Genomic DNA, 21,379 nt, shown 5'->3' on the forward strand with positions numbered 1-21,379 from the left:
GTTAGGGGTCTTGCCTACGACAGATTGTTGCTCTATATCCGCAATACGTTGTTTGATGAGTGCCTTGGCCAGGTTGTACCCCAAGTTAACTAAGTGAAGTGGGGATAGGCCCTGGGACTTTATTTTATTCTGTCTGTATCCAACTGGATTAGAAGTCATCACATAGCTTTAGGGGGGCTAGGCCTGAGGGGGAGAGGGAGAGCTTTATTATTTATTTATTTATTTTACATATTTTATACTGCCCAAAACTTGCGTCACTGGGTGGTTTACAACAAGATAAAAACAACATTAAAACATTATTTAAAAACAAAAACAAGAAATTTAAAACACAACAATTTAAAATTTTTAAAACAACATTAAAAACAATCAAAACAGTATCAGTTAAAAGCCTGGGTGAACAGTAGCGTCCTTAAAGACTTTTTAAAAATTGTCAGAGATGGAGAGGCTCTTATTTCACTAGGCAGCGCATTCCAAATCCTTGGGGCAGCAATGGAGAAGGCCCGTCCCTGAGTAGCCACCAGACGAGCCCGTGGCAAATGCAGACGGACCTCTCCTGATGATCTCAGCGAGTGGTGGGGTTCATAACGAAGAAGACGTTCTCTTAAATACCCTGGGCCCAAGCTGTTTAGGGCTTTATAGGTTATAACTAACACCTTGTATTTTGCCTGGAAACATATCGGCAGCCAGTGTAACTCCTTCAATACAGGAGTAATATGGTCTCTCTTAGATCCCCCAGAGACCAGCCTGGCTGCCGCATTCTGAACCAACTGTAGTTTCCGGACTACGTACAAGGGCAGCCCCCATAGAGCGCATTACAGTAATCCAGTCTGGAGATTACCAGCAGATGTACCACTGTTTTGAGGTCACATGTCTCAAGAAACGGACGCAGCTGGTTTATCAGCCGAAGCTGATAGAAGGCACCTCTGGCCACTGTCTCAACCTGGGGCACCAGGGAGAGACTTGGATCCAGAAGTACCCCCATACTGCATACCTGTTTCTTCTGGGGAAGTGTGACCCCATCCAGAACAGGCAGATCAAAATCATCTCCCGAGTTTCGACACCGCACAATGAGTACCTCCGTCTTATCTGGATTAAGTCTCAGTTTGTTATCCCTCATCCAGCGCATTACCGACTCCAGGCAGGCATTTAGGGAGGTTATGCCCTCTCCCGATGACGCTGACATGGAGAAATAGATTTGGGTGTCATCAGCATACTGATAACACCCTGCACCAAATCTCCTGATGATCTCTCCCAGCGGTTTCACGTAGATGTTAAACAACATCGGAGACAATACGGAGCCATGAGGGACACCATACAAACGTTCAGATTTTGAAGAACAACAGTCTCCAAGGGACACCATCTGGAACCTGCTGTAGAGGTAGGAGCGGAACCACTGCAGAGCAGTGCCTCTCACTCCCAACCCCCTCAGACGCTCCAGAAGGATACTGTGGTTGATACTAGCCCTCTCACAACCCTGGACAACTCCGCCGGACGTGAACTTGAAGATGCAATACAGGCAGAAAAGAATAGCTTCTTTGCCACTCCTATCACCTGAGCATAGTTCTTCAAATGAGCTCTATGTTGCAATCTGACGGATTCAAGCCGAGTCTTTCTCCACTTGTGCTCCAATTGTCTACCTCGCCGCTTCAGCCCCCATAGTTCTTCTGTATACCAAGGGGCCAGTTTTGAAGTGGGTCAGAGAGGACGCTTGGGAGTGATTATGTCTACTGCCCTAGTGATTTTACCGTTCCAGTTCTCCACCAGGGCATCAACAGGATCACCAGCAGACCCAACACTAAATCCCTTCAAGGCTTCTTGAAATCCTATTGGATCCAATAACCTTCTCGGGTGGACCATCCTAATAGGTCTCTCACCCCTGCAAAGGTGGGAAGTGATTGTGAGTCCAACCTTAACCAGATGGTGGTCCGTCCATGACAATGGGGAAATCACAGGATTCCCCACCCATGGAACACCACCCTGATCAGAGTGAAAGACCAAATCAAGCGTGTGACCAGCAATGTGTGTCGGCCCTGAGACCACTTGGGATAGGCCCATAATCGTCATGGCCACTATGAACTCCTGAGCCGCCCCAGACAAATCAGTCCCAAAGTGAACATTGAAGTCCCCCAGCACCACAAGCCTGGGGGACTCCAACACCAAGTCCAAGACCAAGTCGGTCAGCTCAGTTAGGCACTCCATTGAGCAGTGGGGCGATTGGTACACCAACAGAAATCCCAGTCTATCTCTGGTCCCCAGACTTAAGTACACACATTCAATATGGTCCAACACTCTAACAGGGATACTGGTAAGGGAAAGGTTATTCTTATAGACCACAGCTATTAGATTTCCAAGTCCCTTTCCCCTGTAATGGCCTGCTGACCTGCCAATGTTACTTCTTCTGTTCCCCACCACCACCGGAATGGCCGCCCCACAGTCAGTGACACGCCCCCTGTCTCCCCATCTCTAGGTAAGCCCAGACACATCCTAGGACTATCTCACCCAGGACAAACTACTTTAGCCAGTAGTTCAATATCGTCATCCATACTCTTGCCTCCACTTTCATCAGGCCTGTCTCTAGTCGCAGGATAGCATTAGATACACATCTTGGTACTTGAAGAACTGCTCTTAGGAACTTTGATTGCACACGTTCAAGTGTGGAGAAGTTGGGGAAGGGGCTGAGCTGGGCACCGTAGAGTAACTGCACTATTGGCTTGGCTTCATACAGTTTTAGCACTGCGGGTATATAGTGGCCACCTCTTGTTTGGAGGAACTTAAGAATAGCGGAGGAGCTCCTCTATGCATTTAGTGCTGCATACTCCCCATGTGTCTTCCTAGAGCTGGAGAAATACAGGACTATCCCCAGATATTTAAAGCACTGGACCTGTTCTATCTTGTGCCCATCTATAAACCAAGTCTGGGTTTTGAGCCTTTTGGCAAAGTCCATGATTTTGGTTTTGTGGTAATTAAACTCCAGCAGATCTTCCTTGCAATACTGGGCCAATGCCTTCAGTGCTCGTTTAAGGCCAGTTGGGGTCCTTGAGAGTATTGCTGCATCATCCGCATATAATAAGGTGGAAATGTGGGCTCCTTCTCGGCCTTTTGGCTAAGATCAGGTATAGTGTTGATTTCATTCAGTTGGTGTCATGGCTGAGCACAAACTTGAATCCAGGGCTCCCAAGTCTGCACCCAACATTCCGTTCACCACACTAGCTCCTCCAGGATCCAGGAATCCAGTCTGTCAGGCATGGCCTTCCTTCTCTATCTATCTGGCAACCCAATTTAATGAAACAGAAACAGATGCTCTGCAAAGAGTTAATAAGGCAGAACAAAAAGGAGATTAATGCTCATAAGGAAAGTGGGGGGGGGAGAGAGAGAGAGAGTCTTTGGCAGGAATAAACAAATGTGTTTATATTTATCAAACTACAAAGGCACTGCATAGAGTCTATGCAGGCTCTCTCTTTTTTTAGATCAAAGGCAAGAACATTTCTGCTCAGAATTTGACATGACCGCTTACAGAAGACGTTATTGCCTAATGATCACTGAAAGAAGCTTGTCCAGCAGCAGAGAATAGCTTGGGGACACACCCAGCAATAAGTACCAAACACCATGTTTGTCTAGGTGCAATGGGGAAAGTCTCCCTGAAGCTGTTTTATTTTCCTTATCTCAGTGGTTCACACCTTGATTGCTCAGGTGTGCTGGGCAACTCCCAAGCCTCCCCAGCAGTGCTTTCTTGACAAAACGATACCCACAAGTGCAAGAGGAGAAAATAACCTAGATAAGCAGTTAAACACAGCCAATACAAACTCCCTCTCTGAGGCAAAGGAAAAGAGAAATGGTTGTGTGGCAGAAAAAATTGAGATAGGAGGAGGGGGAAGTGACCATGTGCTAGTTGCAGTATGGGTAGGATAATGCAGGACGTGTTTTCTCTTCACCTCCATACAGTGCTGGATACATGATGTGGCTTGGCTGCCGCTATCCTACCAGATTCTAGCTAGCACACACAGGAGTACACAGACACTAGTACACATCATTACAGATGGAAATCCTTACCTATACAATTGTGCATTCGCTGATAGCTTCATCAAGCAGCTCTGTTAAAATTTCTCAGCACTTTTGTTTCTCAGAATAGTTCTCCTTCTTGTTTCCATTCAGTTTTCATATTTATGAGCTTGATGTGTTGCACCTTGTTTATATCTGGACAATGGAGAGCCAAACTTAAGACTTGGGAACTTTTGGAGTCCCAGGACTTGTCCCAGGACAAGTGTGGCCCACGACACTTCTACCCATTCTACACATATACAGAAGACCTTACCCTTGTTTAAAGAAATGCATGTAGGCTGGGAGATTGTGTGGAAGATAGGAGCTGGGTAGGACAGTGGGTAGGACAGCATTCATACCCAGCATACCCACATACCCAGGGTCCTACCTGGCTCCTGGCTCCAACACAATCATTTCTCCCTCCTCCTACCTAGTTATTTTCTCCCACTTAACCAAAATGTTCACAGCTCCCAAACCTGGGTAGATCACTTGTCCTATCCAGTTTTTGGGTGTGTGAACAACCGAAACATGCCTCTCCAAAAAAAGCCTCCAAAACTCCAAAACATGCCTCTGCTATATGCTACAGCAGCAGCCACTGGTGAAGTTTGATTGCCTGTTTGGGGAAGAGAGGTTGCTTGTTCCTGGACTTTCTAAGACACAACAAGGCACATGGGTCTATGCATAATATCTTTTGGTTACCATCTTTATTCCATAAATGCTGATAGCTTGCCAGAGCTGCAGTAACAATTTCTAATTTGTCTCCAGGTTCATTGTCTAATACTATTAGGAATTGTCCCTCTTCACCCCAGCATAGCATTTTTCCAGCAGCTGTTTTTTGGAACACGGAACCATCTTTTTATTTATTTTGCTGTGTAAACTGCATTGAGAACGCTTTGTATTGAAAGGTGATAGAGAATTATTCGGAATAATTAAGTAAGTAAGTGAGGCTATTCCCACGATCAATGGAAAGTGGGCTAAGGGAGCTTAGCCCACTTTTCATTGATTGTGGGAACCACTGGGCTCGCAGGTGACACCAGTGCTCCCAAGGTGGTTAGCCCACCTAGAACACTCTCCCCTTAAATGAAGTTATGGTCCCCCTCATGCATGAGGCCCCCCGCACACAAGCCCCCCTGAAACCTCCTTTGGGGGGCTCACTCCACCAACCTCTGCTGTTGGGGTTTTTTTTTTTACTTCTTACTGTGGCCAAGGAGTGACTTCAGGGGGGGAGCGGAGCAGTCCTTCTTCTCCCCTCTCCCCCCTTCCCCGATGGTGGAGAGACCAGAGGGTCACTGGCCACATCCGCAAGCTTGGGCTTGTGACAATCTCTAAACCGCATGCCTCGCACTTTGTCAAAGACGCTGGCCTGAATGGACACAGCTAGTGTCCCTCCAGTCTCTCTGCCGCCGGGGGAGGGAGGAGAAGGGAGAAGGACTGCTCCACCTCCCCCCCACACACACCTGCAGCCATCTCTCGGCCACAGTAAGAAGTTTTTAAAAAGCAGCGGAGGTTTGGCGGGACAGGCGTGGGGTGCCTGCCAAGGCTGCCCAGCCATTTGGAGGTCCCCTGGTTCCCAACGTCCGGGGGTTAGTGCGCCTCTGGATGTATGTCCTTTTTATACAATGCTTGTATTATATCAGTGGTAAAGTGGTTGTCTTCAGTCTGCAAATTATCAAGGATCAGTAAAACTATAGGTAGAAGTACATGTGTAGTGATCAGCCTCCCACCCCCACTAGAGTTAACAGGAAGTGAACCCCTGTGCTTGACTGACAGGCTGGTGACTCCAGGTCTTGACCAATCAATCCACCAGGTGGGTGGGACATGAGGAGAGCTGCTGGGGGGATGTTGGGAAGAAGGAGGAGGAAGGGAGAGAATGCAGATCAGCATGGAGTCTGTGCCCACATGGTGAATGCTAAAGGACACTCTCTTAGGGTGAGAGACTTGCAGGAGGCTTGATCTTGCCAGGGATTTTGGTGAGTTTTCAAGGGAAATGAAGCCAGGGCTTTATGGCTTCAGAATCTAGTGTAGGGAAAAGTATGTTTAGCCAGACTGCATTAGGAATTATTTTACTTTCTGTGTGTGTTTCACATAGTCCTAAATATCTGTTCTTTGTAACTGAGTAACTAAGTTCCATTACGTACTGCCCAAGAAATATCTGGGTGCTTTGAAACATTCTTGTAACCAACCTAAGCATCTTTTAATGCATCTAAAAAGCTAAAGCCTCAGATGGACTAGTCCATACTAACTGAATACACTGTTGTTGTTTTGTTCTTTTCTTTTTACAAGCCACAGTTGGTTATTAACTCAGGAGAAGCGGGGTGGGGAGCCCACTAGTGCACAGCATCTCCAAGAGTTCAGCTCAGCTACCTTGTTCTCTCACCATGTGTAGGCATACACGTGGAAGTTTTTTATTTTGCCCAATAGCAAGATAAAGAGAGAGGTCTAGGCTGTGGCACTCCAGCCCAGGCTGTCCAGTCTCTGATAAAAGAGTGTCTGGTGGCAATATTTCAATCTACCGAAGGTCTAAAGTAAAAAGTTTTAGAAGGGAAGCCCACTCAAGCAACACCACAGAGCAACTCAGCACATTTTCCCTGAGTCAAACGCTTAATTTATCTGAGTCAAAGCCTGAATTCCTTACAACTTGTATCAGATGCGTACAGCCTGATGCAATGAAACACATTTCTGCCTGTTCTTGATTCTGGTCATCATTCATTTGATAGGCCCTTTGAAACCCTATAAGATCACTTGTGCTAAGAATTATGCAATTGATTTTTTGTTTTGATATATTATGAGCAGCAGATGAATGTACATCTAAGCTTCCATGTGTATCCTGAAAGGAAAAACAACTCCATGAGACATGAGGACATTTTTTGAAAAGCATACCAAATCTTTTTCATTTGCCAGCCTGCCAACACATTTATGGCAAACATACTAGGAATTCCTGTTCTAAGTCTGCAAATTGTGGAGTAATTGTAAATATAATAATAATGGCAGTAATACTAATTTAAATAATCCTCCTAAAAAGAAGTTGTACATCAAAAGGTTTCACACCATAAGAAGTAAACAAAGATAAGTGATGTAAGTGGGAGTGATAGACTTGATTTTGATAGTGTATTCATTAACTTCTAATGATTCGCTCTTGGTAAGTCTTTTATAAGTTTTGGGAGTGGCTGATTCATTTGTTGCTAATTAATAATGGTTTGTAGCAACATGTGTGCTAACTCTGCTCCTTTAAAAAATTTGTGTTGCTATAAGAGTTTTAAATTAATACATGCTACCAAAAGACAACCACAGGGCTCTGTGGGTGCCAGGAGTCGAAATCGACTTGACGGCACACTTTACCTTTACTAATAATAGCAGTTACTTTACTGATATAGTAAATGCAGCTAAGAATGTACTTTAAAAACTGGACCAACATTTTAAAGAATTTTGCCCATTGAAATATTAAAGAAATGATAAATATTAACAATAATCTGGAGCAGAACCAATAGAAATCCATCCAATTATGATCCAAGTTTTCAGCCAGCTTTTTCATAGTTTTCATAGCCCATTTAGGGGAGAGGCAAGTTCCATAGTCAGGCCGGTGAAATGTGTGATTTTTTCAGTGCTTGGCAAGGTGCTATCCCAGGTGGTAAAAAATCCAGGAAACCTCCAAGCTAGTTTAGGCTTTGAGTAAACAGCTCAGTGCTGTGACAGCAACAGCAGCAGTCTCAGTGCTGAGCATTGACTGGAAGAATGAGGGTTGGATTTAGGGGCAGCCTGCCACAAGGGTCACTGGGTTTGGCAGGCACCATCCATTTCAGCCATTTTTTAAATTAAATAGCTTCCATAAAATTAGAAGAAATACATTTATTTTAATTTGCTTATATAAACTGTGAATTAATACAGGTGTACAGATCCAGGGAAACGGGAGATGCATGAGCTGTAGACACTCCTGATTTCCAGTCATAAGAAGCCAGAAGATTTTGGCAATATCAAGTTGGCACCGTGCCAACCCAACCTTTAATCAGAATTGGTAATCCAGCCTTTGATCTAGGCCTGCCAATTCTAGTTAAAGGTTGGGTTGGCATGGCATCACTGAAAATCTCCAGGTTTTTACGGATCGGAATTGGGAGTGTGCATGACTTGTGAATCTCCCAATTCCCTTATCATTGTGGGGATCGTGAGAACCAGTGCATATTAATATAACAGAGGTCCATCAAGCATACAGATTGTGCATCAAACTTATGAAAAGGGAAACACATATAATAAAAAACAAGATATTCAAAAGTTAAATTTGAAAGGTAATTCAAAATTAATTTAAATTTAATGGTTTTTAATTTGAATGCAAAAGGGTACTAAAGATGTTCCTTACCTGGGCATTTTTCAAACAACACGCTTTATTGTGAGTTTACTGCGAGGCTTTACTGTGAGTTCGAAGTTGCCTAAAAAAACTAATGCAAAAAGTGGACATTGTATACTTGGACTTCCAAAAAGCTTTTGACAAAGTTCCTCATCAAAGACTCCTGAGGAAACTTAGTAGTCATGGGATAAGGGGACAAGAACATGTATGAATTGCTAACTGCTTGAAGGACAGGAAACAGAGGGCAGGGATAAATGGAGAGTTTTCACAATGGAGGGAAATAAGTAGTGGTGTCCCCCAGGGATCTGTACTGGGACTGGTGCTTTTTAATTTATTAATAAATGATCTAGAAGTAGAGGTAAGCAGCAAGGTGGCCAGATTTGCAGATGATACCAAACTCTTTTGGGTAGTGAAATCTAAAACAAATTGTGATGAGCTCCAAAAGGATCTCTCCAAACTGGGGGAGTGGGCGACAAAATGGCAAATGCGGTTCAGTGTTGGCAGGTGTAAAGTGATGCACATTGGGATGAAAAATCCCAGCTTCAAGTATACATTGATGGGATCTGAGCTGTCAGTGACTGACCAGGAGAGGGATCTTGGGGTCGTGGTGGACAGCTCGTTGAAAGTGTCGACTCAATGTGCAGCAGCTGTGAAAAAGGCCAATTCCATGCTAGCAGGGGTGTAACTATAATATGGCAAGGGGAGACAGTTGTCTGGGGCCCACTGCCTTGGGGGCCCCCCCAGAAGCAAGTCACATGACTGACTCCCCCAGTTGCGTACCCTCCCGAGCTTCCTTCAGTTGTATTCATCCTCCAAATTTGATGTGAGTGTTAAGACCTGGAGCAACCAGAACAGCATGTCTTTCTTTAGTACCATTAAATGACTTGCATTGTCCACAATTTACAAAATCTTTTTAAAAATAATTTAGGAGGATGTTCTATTGTGGCATCTATCTATCTATCTATCTATCTATCTATCTATCTATCTATCTATCTATCTATCTATCTATCTGCTTTTTGTTACCACTCTTCAGCCTCATTTAAGATTCCTTTACTTCATGAGCTGAGCTTCAGGCAGGGGGTGCATTTTAAAATCTTGTCTCTGGGCCCACTCCAACCTTGCTATGCCCCTGCATGCTAGGGATTATTAAGAAGGAGATTGAAAATAAAATTGCTAATATTCTAATGGCCTTATACAAAACTATGGTGCGGCCACACCTGGAGTACAGTATAGAATTCTCACCACATCTAAATAAGGACATTGTAGAACTGGAAAAGGTGCAGAAGAGGACAACCAAAATGATCAGGGGCCTAGAGCACCTTCCTTATGAGGCAAGGCTACAATACCTGGGACTATTTAATTTAGAAAAAAGACGACTGTGAGGAGACATGATAGAGGTCTATAAAATCATGCATGGTGTGGAGAAAGTTGATAGAGAGAAATTCTTCTCCCTCTCACACAACACTAGAACCAGGGGTCATCCCATGAAATTGATTGCCAGGAAATTTAAGACCAGCAAATGGAGGTACTTTTTCACACAACGCATAATCAACTTATGGAATTCTCTGCCACGAGATGTGGTGACAGCCAACAACCTAGATGGCTTTAAGAGGGGTTTGGATAACTTCATGGAGGAGAGGTCTATCATCAGATACTAGTTGGAGGGCTATAAGCCACCTCCAGCCTCAAAGGCAGGATGCCTCTGAGTACCAGTTGCAGGGGAGTAACAGTGGGAGAGAGGGCACGCCCTCAACTCCTGCCTGTAGGCTTCCAGCGGCATCTGGTGAGCCACTGTGTGAAAGGGGCTGGGCCATGGGCCTGATTCAGCAGGGCTGTTCTTATGTTTTTAAATAAATTGGGTTCTATTCCAATGCACAATGAAAAACCCTAATCATGTGTGAAGTGCTCCCCAATAGCTCTCAGGGACTTTGGGGGAAATCTGGCAGATATGTGAACACACCTCCTCCATTCCAGAGGAAATAAGAGTTAAAAGCCCTATGTGAAAAATGCCCTGGGGCATCATTTAGTCTAGAGTTGAGACTGACTGAGGCAATACATGGATTCAGGTCAGGAATCCCATCCCTCTTTCCAACACACTGTCAGTGTTATGGAAGTACTATTCATAGTTGACTTAGCACTGATGGAAAATGCAATAACAGTTTCCTTCCATAATAAGTAATGCCTCTTTAAAAGGCTGACATCTGCCAAGTGTGGTTGTAAATCATCCTCCTAATTTCCATTTCACACTACTCTGAACAGGTCCAAATTACTACTCTGAACAGGTCCAAATTGAGGACTAGGAAGATCTCAAAAATATTTCTTCATACATAGTCTTTAAAATTGCTTTGAGAAGTCAGCCAAGATTGTTTGGGGTCCTGCCCAAATGCAAATGTCAGCTTGGCACCTCTATCCTAGAGTTGTCATGTTTCTGGAGACCCTGTCGTTATGGCCCCTTGCTATGCCTGCAGGCTGCATTGTATTATGAAATGAGCAGCATAATAATGGGATTTAATTTTAATGTCAGCAATAGTTTCATAAGCATATTTCACCACTGCAGTGTTGGCCAAATTTGGCCTTGAGCAATCATGGCTGAATCTGGTTCAGCTTTACTGTTTGATTGCTTAGGATATGGTAGGCTGCTGTGAATATTTTCAAAGCATTCCCATATAAAAATAGATTCCATTTAACACAATGGTGGAGGGGAGTTACATGTGGGCCTCCTTGTGCTGCTGGACTGGTGCCATAGCATAGCAGGAGCTCAATGGCAGAATAAGAGCTTTGAATAGCTGGATAAGGTCCTGGGTCAATCCCCAGCATCTCAGAGCAGACCTAACTGAGCAAAGAGACACCTGTTAGTTTAAGTGGTGGTTCTCTTATATTTAACAGGGGGAGAGCAACTGGTCTTATGCAACCCCAGCACAGCAACCCTCCAGTGGCTGTTGCTGTGTGGCAGTATTGTATTGTGTGGCAGATGTTTGTCTGTTTGTAGTCGGAAGTCCCATAATATTTTTGCATCTTCATTTTCTACAACTTTTTCAATTGTATGGTCCCACCAATTTTTGGCTACAGGTAGCTTGTATTTTTTTGAAGATGTTCCAATGTATCATCCCTGCTACCTTGTCATGCCTTTGTTTTATTATTATTATTGGTAGTAGTGGTAGTAGTAGAAATATGTGCCACCTCTCCTGGCCCCTCTCTCCTTGCAAAGTGCAAGGACCAACCTGGGGGCTCCTTATTTGCCTTGCAAGTGGAGTGGGGCCAGGTCATGAGGCTGCTGGCAACCTCCCCACTCCCCCTGGCCTGTGTTCCTTGCAGGAGACAGATTTGAACCTGTACAACATGGCAATCTCACTAGTCTCGCCGGCCCTTCTCTGCAAATATTCCAGTTCATGCTCTTGTCATCTCTAAGTACCACGTCCTTTGTCTCTTTGGTCATCTGTGATCACACCTCAGTCCTGGACTGGGATCCGCACTGACATATGAAGTGATCATAAAGTGTATTTCTACATGCACAGAATGTCTTTTCTTTACCACTGAGTAAACACTGAGTAAACTGGGGAAAGGACTTATGCAGCTTCAAGGCAAGGTTGAGTTTTAGCACATTTCATTGTCTCCAACCTCCCATGGTTGGGTAAGATGATTGAGAGGGTGGTGGCTGACCAGCTCTGAACAGTCTTGGAGGAAACTAGTTACCCAGACCCCATTTCAAACTGGCTTTAGGGAAGGCTATGGGGTTGAGACGGCCTTGGTCAGCCTAATAAATGACCTTTGCCAGGGAATTGACAGAGAAAGTGTGACTCTGCTGGTTCTTTTGGATCTCTCAGAGGCTTTCAGTACCATTGACCATGATATCCTTCTGGATGTCCCAGGTAGATTTCAGATGGTGGTGCTAGGTAGGGGTGTGCACAAAACTAGAAAACTCAGTTTGGTTCAAGTTGAACCAGACTCAAACTGAACCAGGTCCAGTCTGGTTTTGTGCACACTAGAGCCGGGCCTGGTCTGGCTTGAGTCTGAACTGGTTTGGGCCCGGCTCGGCTCGGCAGGTGAGGGGGCAATTTTTTTTTTAAAGATGGACTTGCCACCATTTTGAGGCCTCAGGGGTGCTGCCGCAGACACAGAGGAATCTCCGGCAGTTCCCCCTCCCCCCGTCAGCCTCCCCCCAGTCTCAGCAGGGGGGTGGTTCAGCCATTTCTGGCCCATTTGGGGCCTCTCTGCGCTGGTGGTAGCAATTTTGGAGGCTGCCGTGCATGCACATTCATGACCAGGTGACCTGACCAAGTGACCTGACCACACAGATGGCCAGTGTGCAAGTGTGGTGGCCCAAAATAGCCCATTTGAGACTGGGGGAGGCCAGCATGGGGAGGGGAACCACCAGAGACTCCCTCACTGCAGAACCCACTGAGGCCTTGCAATGGCGGTAAATCCATCATTGTTTAATTTTAATTTTTTTAAAAAATCCTGGGCCAGCTCCAGATTGGCCCGGGGGTTCTGCTTGACCTCAAGCTGAACTGGGCCTGGTCCAGCTCAAAGGTGAGCTTTCAAAATGGGCCAGTTTGAGTGTGAGCTGGCTTGACCTCTAGCCGGCTAGCACATCCCTAGTGCATGGTGAGAGCTGCTCTTCTACATGTGAGATACTATATGGAGTCTCACAATGCTCCATTTTGTCACCAATGCTTTTTAACATCTACATGAAACCACTGGGAGAGGTCATCAAGGGATTTGGTGTTGCGTGTTATCAATATGCTGATGACACCCAAATCTATTTTTCTTTATCATCAATATCAGGAAATGGCATTAGACCATTAAATGCCTGACTACAGACAGTAATGGGCTGGATGAGGGATAATAATCTGAAGCTGAATCCAAGCATGACAGAGGTGCTCATTGTTGGGTGTCATAATCTGAAAGACAGGATAGAATGTCCTGTTCTAGACAAGGTTACATTCCCCCAGAAAGAACAGGTTTGGAGTTTGGGAGAGCTCTTGGATCCGTGTCTGACCTTGGTGCCTCAGGTTGAGGCTGTGGCCAGAAGTGCTTTTTACCAGCTACAATTGATTTGACAACTCTGCCCATTCCTTGAAGAGAATGACCTGAAAACAGTAGTACACCAGCTAGTAACCTCCAGGTTAGACTACTGTAATGCATTCTATGTAGGGATGCCTTTGTATGTAGTTTGGAAAATTCAGTTAGTTCAAAGTGTGGCAGCCAGATTGGTCTCAGGGATATACCAGATATACCACATGATGCCTGTTCTTAAACAGTTGCACTGGCTGCCGATATGTGTGTGCAAAGTACATAGTGCTGGTTATTACCTTTAGCCCTGGATGGCTTAGGTCTGGGTTACCTGAGAGAGCACCTTTCTGGACAAGATCACCATCACTCATTGAGATCATCAGGAGGGGTCCGTCTTTGGGTACTAACAGTTCATCTGGTGGCGACCTGAAATGGAGCCTTCTCTGTTGTTGCCTCTGGGTTGTGGAATATACTCCCTGTGGATATTAGAGGATCGTCTTCCTTGAAGGCCTTCAGGAGAGCTGCCTCGCTTTTAATGATATTTAGCTTTAATTATAATTTTAATCTGCTTTTAATTGGTTTTTTATTTTACTCTCCACCTGCATGGAGAAGAAATGACTGGAACATAGGAACATAGGAAGCTGCCATATATTGAGTCAGACCATAGGTCCATCTCGCTCAGTATTGTCTACACAGACTGGCAGCGGCTTCTCCAAGGTTGCAGGCAGGAATCTCTCTCAGCTCTATCTTGGAGATGCCAGGGAAGGAACTTGGAGCTTAGATCCTCTTCTCAGAGTGGCTCCATCCCTTAAGGGGAATATCTTACAGAGCTCACACTTCTAGTCTCCCTTTCGTATGCAACCAGGGCAGATCCTGCTTAGCTCAAGGGGACAAATCATGCTTGCCACCACAAGACCAGCTCTCTTCCCATGAGTGGAGCCATTCTCTATGGCAGGGTTTTCCAAAATCAGGGTCCCCAGATTTTCTTGGATTACAAATTCAAAGGCCATTGTGGCTGTTAAGATGGCATGGGAGTTGTATTCCAACAATGTCTTGGGACCCAAGGTTGGGAACACCTGCTCTATGATGCACTGCCTGGAATGGTAGAACCTAGGACAGGAATTCACAAGTGACACAGGCATATACAACATACCACTAGTGAAGGGAAGAACATGAGAGAACTTAAGAATCCAAAAAGTTGATCTGAAGCACCAATGTACCTTCTGGGACTAGGGACTGAATTTGTATATGCAGCAGGAGCTTTTCCAAATGGCGATCTCATGCAGCTTTGCTGCACTTTATTTGTTTATTTTATTTTATTTTATTTTATTGAACATATTTTTACATTGCCCAAAACTTGCATCTCTGGGCAGTTTACAATTACAATCATTTAAAATATTAAAACAATTAAAATCATTTAAACATTAAAATCATTAACATCAAAATCATTTAAAACCAATATTAAAAATTAAAACTATAAATCTATTTAAAAGCCTGGGTGAATAAATGTGTCTTCGGTGCCTTTAAAAAAGCTGCTAGAGATGGGGAGGCTCTTCTTTCAACAGATCAAATCAAATAAACGGCTTCAATAAGCCTTTTGCACGCGCGCACATCGCACGCGCTTCACCTCTCCAAGGAGGAGGTCATCAGCGGACTCGGCCCCAGGATGGGGAGGCGAGGGGGCTGCTGTAACTGCGGCTGCAGCTGCGGTGGCGGCCGCGAGTCTTTCGCGCTGGGGCCCGCGTGCACTCCGCTGGCGGAGGGCAAGGACAAGGTGCTGCTTGCGGTGCTAGGGCGGTGATGGGAAAGGGGCGCGCTTGGGGCTCGGGCCATGGAGGACTGCGTGCTCCCTTCCCCCCCGAGGCAGCTGGAGGGCCGGCGGCTGGCGGCAACAGTGGGAGCACGTGGGTCTGTTTGTAGGCACGCTCGGAGGAGAGGTGAAGCGCGTGCGGTGTGCGCGCGCGCAAAAGGCTTATTGAGGCCTTTTACATATGCATATGGAGAAATAATGAAAGTTCTTGTAAAAAAGGTGCGGAAATCTTTCACTACTACTGCCTAAGCTAGGTAAATTGCCTAGAGACGTGAAGCACGCGCGACATTGAAGCCTTTTACAGCACAGCCGCAGCTCCAGCAGCCAGCCAAGCGGGGAAAGGGGCGGCAGGGAGGTATCCTGCCGCCCCAGTTATTAACAGAACTACGGGCGCCAGAGGTGGAAAGCGGCGGGAGGGGTAAGTAAACCCTCCCCCTGCTCTTAAAGCAACCCCCCCCCCCACTGGATCATCCGAATCCGAACCTCCCGTGTCCGGACCGTTCCGGAGGCCTGTAGAATGGCCTCCAGACTGGTCCGGGCACATCCCTAGAGCTGGGGATACTAGACTAGACAGGGACACACTAGACGGGTGGGGGGGTGCTTTAGACAAGGGAACCATTTCCAGCAACGTCAGGATGATGACAGAAGGTGCCATCCATACAGCCAATGGCATAATCCAGCTTTCCCACCTGATGAATGGCAGTTACTATGAATTATATGCTTCCCAAAAAAGTAGCACTTTGGTGCAGTGCTCAAACCTGCTTAACTTTAAGCACTTCCTGCCACAGTAAAGCTGCTTGTCTGGGAGAGCTCCAGTAGTGAAGGATTCCCATCCCAGCTTGATACCACCTGGTAACAAGGGCTAGGCCCCAACTAACTGCCCGAAGGAGCTCTGGGTGAGTTGGTTAATAGGCCTCCACAAAGCTCATCCTTTGCAGCAAACCATAATACAATGGCATAATCTATGAGATAATATCAGGACGGGATGAGACAAACACAGTAATAAACTGATGATACAGAATTTGCTTGTGCCCTTTCCTGGTATGCTACCAGCTGACTGAGTACCTTGAGGCGGACAGAAGGTACCACAAGGGTGCAGTACACTGTAGAGGGGTTAAGCTTTAAAGGGGATATGGAAGCCAAATGGTTAGGATTCTTGACTTTGGCTTGGTTCTCACCAAGACAGTAAAGATGTGTCTGGATTATATCACTTCAAAGAGCACATGGGAGCTCAGATGATTGAATGGGGCCGTAGCTCAGTGGCAGAGCATCTCCTGTCATTCAGAAAGTGCCAGTTCTAACCTTGGCATCTTCAGGTAGGGCTGGGAAAGGCTCTTGCCTGCAACATTGGAGAGCTACTGCCAGTCAGAGTAGACAATACTGAGCTAGTTGAAGCAATGACCTGACTCAAAGTAGCTTTGAGTCACTGAGAGGAGCATCTAGGTTCCAAGTTCCCCCTCTGGCATCTCCAAGATAGGGCTGAGAGAGACGGTTGCCTGCATATTTGGAGAGGCTGCTGCTAGTCTGTGTAGACAATACTGGGCTAGATGGACCAATGGTCTGACTCAGTATATGGCAGCTTCCTATGTTCCTATCCCTACTGCTACATTAAAATAAATCCCAGCACACAGAAATCTAAGTGACAGGTAGAAGGGTTCTAGCACTAGCATAGCCAGACCAGGGGTAGCCCGTGTCCAGCCACTGCAGCGGCCCCGCTCGCCCCACCCCCTACATCTGATGTCAAATGCGGGGAGCATGGTCTGGCTCCCGAATGCAGCCCCATTCGAGAGTTAAATGGCTGGCAGTGCATTTGCAGTGTGGCCAGGAGCCGCTCTTCCTTGTCTTAAAGGCAGGGAGAGGCGTTTCTGGCTGTGCTGCAAATGCAGCACTGGCCCCGATCTAGCTCCTGAATGGGGCTGCACAGCCCCATTCAGGAGTTGGATGGCCAGCACCCGAACAGGGCTGCACAGCCCCATTCGGAAGTTGGATGGCCAGAGCAAATGCTGTGCCCGCCATTTAACTCCTGAATGGGGCCGCGTGGCCCTGCTCGGGAGCTAAACCAACACACACACACACCCCTCTGATGTCAGATGCGGGGAGCTTGTTGGGGCCGTGAAGTGTGGCCCCTGAGGGGTGGTGGCCCGGGTTCTTTGAACCCACTCGCCCAATAGTGGCTACGCTCCTGGGTTCTAGGCTAACATTTCCCCATACTTGTTAATTTTCTATGTGAAGGGATTCCCCCCCCCCCGCTCAAGGAGAACCATTCCACCCCTGCAAACCGAAGTGCTACTATCAATGCACAGGTTTACCAATTCAGTGAGATCCAGGTCCCAGTTGCCAGAGGTTGCAAATTCAAATCTCACAACCTCACAATGACTGCTGCTTCCAAAACTAAGCTCATTTAATTCAGGAAAACTTTAGGATTTTTTTTTTTTTTAATAGAACTGCCTCTAACATTACATTCTTCACTTAGGGTGGTGCACCTAAAAGCTGGCCCTGTGATGAGAAATCGTACACTAGGAGAATTATAACCATGGCTGCTAGCAGATCAGACATGTCGATGCTGAGAATCTGTCAAATGACGCAGCATGCTTGTGTTTAACTGGTTTTTTAATTTATTTATTTTTTGCCAGAAGAGTAATTTGAAAATGATAACATCAAAAGCAGCTCTGAAGTCTTAGGGCCAAACTACAAGTTACATTCAGCCAGTTATTAGGGATGACATGCTCCCCCACCCCACTAAGTAAATAGCAGCTGCAAGTGTGCCGCAGTTCAGATCTGGATGGTGCAGAGGAAGGGGGCTTTAGCCATTTGCTCCTCACAGTACCATGGGAGCTATTTGTACTGGGAAGAACACTCTCACTGGTGTCCCTGGCAACTTTCCTCCAGAAGCACATAGCAGCTGGGGTGGGTGGATGAAATGGATCAAGTCCCCCTTCCCTCTTGCTTCTGCTCCAGATCACCCTCCATGGCTGCTACTTACTTGGGGAATAACAGGCATGTTGACTCTAATAATGTGATGAATGTAACATGTAGTTTGGTCCTTGGCCTCGGATTAGTCTGATTTTGGGCACAGAAATCAACTCCTGGCAGGCACTTCTTCTGCAGCACTCACCTGATGACACTGACTGGATCTAAGTTATTTGGGTACCAAATCATACCCAGGCATATGCAGTATACCTTCAGACTCTATGTAATAATTAAAATGATCTCACAAGGAATTCTCTCTCTCTCTCTGTCTCTCTCTCTCTCTCCCCCTTCCCTTTTTGCTATCTGTTTCTCAGCAACAGCCCGTCAAGCAGTCTTTGGGTGCCTCGATGTGCAGAGAGTCCCACTGGAAATGCCTTCTCCTCTCTGTTCTTATGTATGGCTGCCTGGGGGCAGTAGCTTGGTGCCAGCTTACGCAAGTCACTAAGCTCAGTTTTGATAGCTCATTGAAAGGCAAGTCCATGATCTACCATGACAGCCCTTGCTCTGATGGCTATGTCTATATTCCATTAGCATTTCTCACCATGCTGTATGTGGTCTACCTGGTGGAGTGTTGGCACTGCCGTGCCAAAAGTGAACTCCAGTACAAGGCTGATGTGGACAGTGTCTATGACCGAATTGCCAGGATGAAGCAGGCCACGCCTTGTATATGGTGGAAGGCCATAAGTTACCATTTTGTCCGACGAACCAGGCAAGTGACTCGGTACCGCAATGGGGATGCCTATACAACCACCCAGGTCTACCATGAGAGGGTCAACACGCATGTGGCTGAAGCTGAGTTTGACTATTCCCACTGTGGATTCAAGGACATTTCTAAGGAGCTGTTGGGCCTGGAGTGGTATTCGGCCACAAAACTCAAGTTCAGCAAGTGTTTCAGCTTTGCCAACACAGAATCTGAGAATTCTTACCTAACCCAGAGGGCTCATTTCTTCACAGAGATTGAAGGCCTAGATGACTACATGGAGGTCCGAGAAGGCATGAAACTCAAAAACATAGATTTCAAAGAGCTCATGATGGCCTATGGGGACCCAGACAACCTGCCATGGTACGTATCCCACTATGCTTTCTGGGTGGCTGCTTTGATGATGATTTCCTGGCCACTGAGAGTTTTCATAGAGTATCGGACTGCATATGTGCACTACCATGTGGAGAAGCTCCTTGGGGTGGAGTACAGAGTGCCCACTGTGGCAGAGGAGCCCTTGTACAGATATCGCATCCCCAGGGTCAGCACTCAGGACAGCACTGAGCTGGAGTGGCACATCTGCACCAACCGCCAGCTGATTCCCAGCTACTCAGAAGCCATGCTCATGGACATGACAAACTCTCCCATATGCAATGGCTACTCCATGTGCAGATACAGTGAAATGACTCACAGTTGTGATCACTGCCGCCATGCCTCTAGTACCTCATCCATCTTCTCTCGCCATGCCTTCCATAGCTGCAGTGGCAATTCACAGCTCTCCCTTAACACCAGCCGCTTCTCCTTGTGCCGGATTCATGGCTCTCACAGGACAGGCCTCTGGAGGAGCCGCAGCAGCAGCATTGCTGACCGTGGCTGCCAGGATGACCAGTGCTGCTCCCACTCAAGCCAGCTGGCCATCAATGAAAATCCACCCACTTATCATGATGCACGGTTTTTCCCAGTGCTCATTGTCCATAGGCCTGAAGGGCAGGAAAGGAGGCACTTCTACCTCCGTCGTGCATCATGTTTGGAGACTTCACTGTGAAATGCTTCCTGTCACTCCATTAGGACAACTTCACTGCCGAATGCTGTGCGTCAGTGACAGCAACACCAGGAAGGTCATCTGATCCAACTGCTCTCTGGTTAAAGTCCCAGTTGTCAATTTCTCCCAATTAGGAGTCACACCCACTCAGAAGTGAAGGAAGGGTCACTTCTACGTCTGAGGGTCCATTAATACATTTATTCATTAAACTGGTATTCTGCCCTTCCTCCAAGGAGCTCAGGGCAGGTTATCCAATCATATATTCACACTAACCTTATGAAATGGCTCTAAGTGGGTTTCCCCAAGGCTTATCCACTGAACTTCCTGACTGAATAGGGATTTTGCAGTCCAGCTCACTATCTACTACACCACAGCAGCTCCTGTTTAGTTAGAAGATGGCGTTTAGTCAGGAGATTCAAGAATCCACACATGGTAACTGTATTATTTCATTTCCACACAGGGAAACATTTGTCTGAAATTACCTCACATGAAAAAGAAAATCACTCCATCAGAGAATATGGTAGTTGTCAAGCCATAGTAATGTCAGAGATATTTATGTGGCAGTTCAGGCAATGCCTACCCAGATGCCTCCCCAGACAATGCGTTGATAAAGTTACTATATATGGATTTTCCTTTCTCAGAAATCCATATATGGACTGGAACCAAGAATCATTTGAGAAATTGGAAAGTTATGTAAGGAACTGGAAAAAAAACCTGTTTGTGATGTGTAAAGTAGTGATACACACTACTTGTTACGTATGATGATCCTAAACAGATTAAAAACTAAAAGGTTGCCACCATTGTTCCCTCTAACAGGGATTCCAAGATGTTGACTACAACTCCCAGAATCTCCAGCTGCAATGGCTTTTGCTTGGGGATTATGGGAGCTGTAGTCAACAAAATCTGAAAATCCCTGTTAGAGGGAACACTGGTTGCCACCTGCTTTCAAAACCACCATGCAACCACTTTTCTTCTTTTCTCTCCATCTCACTTCATTTTCTTCTTTTAAAAACTTTCCCCCTTCATTTCCCATCTTCTTACATATCTCTCACTCTTTCTCAGCTTTTCCTTAGTTTATTAGTCATCTGAGTGCATAAAGGTCCTTTGCCAACATCAATGCATTTGACATCCCAACTCCCTTGGCCCTGACGTCCTCCATGCATCAACTAGTGCCACAAAAATAATACAATATCTTTTCCAAAAACATGCATTTAAGCTTGGCTCTCTGAATTTCAGTGGACACACACACACACACACACACGGTGGGGGTATACAGAAGGAGCAAAGTGCATTTATGGGTGGATGAGCTGTGTCCCAGATGTTAGATTTCTAAAACAGAAAGGGAGGGCAAGTGGAGGGCATACTACTTGTCTGAGGAGACACTCCCTCCCCAACAACCCAGAGCTTCCCTTGCTGCATTCCCCTCTTCCCTCCATTCAATAGGAAACATTAATTCACTTCCCACTC

At 46.1% G+C, this 21,379-nt stretch overlaps 1 protein-coding gene across 3 annotated transcripts in view; it reads left to right on the forward strand.

The window, feature by feature from the left end:
* LOC128339694 (transmembrane protein 151B-like) overlaps positions 1–20,700 on the forward strand; it is a 65,517-nt gene extending 44,817 nt beyond the window's left edge. For all 3 annotated transcript variants that reach the window (XM_053284009.1, XM_053284008.1, XM_053284011.1), the window contains exon 2: positions 18,485–20,700. In XM_053284009.1, the coding sequence (XP_053139984.1) occupies positions 18,485–19,915 (1,431 nt within the window). In that variant the 3' untranslated portion in view covers positions 19,916–20,700. The remainder of the gene's footprint in view (positions 1–18,484) is intronic.
* The last annotated feature ends 679 nt before the right edge of the window (positions 20,701–21,379 follow it).

The sequence above is a fragment of the Hemicordylus capensis genome, chromosome 1 (genome assembly GCF_027244095.1).
Source record: "Hemicordylus capensis ecotype Gifberg chromosome 1, rHemCap1.1.pri, whole genome shotgun sequence".
NCBI lineage: Eukaryota > Metazoa > Chordata > Lepidosauria > Squamata > Cordylidae > Hemicordylus > Hemicordylus capensis.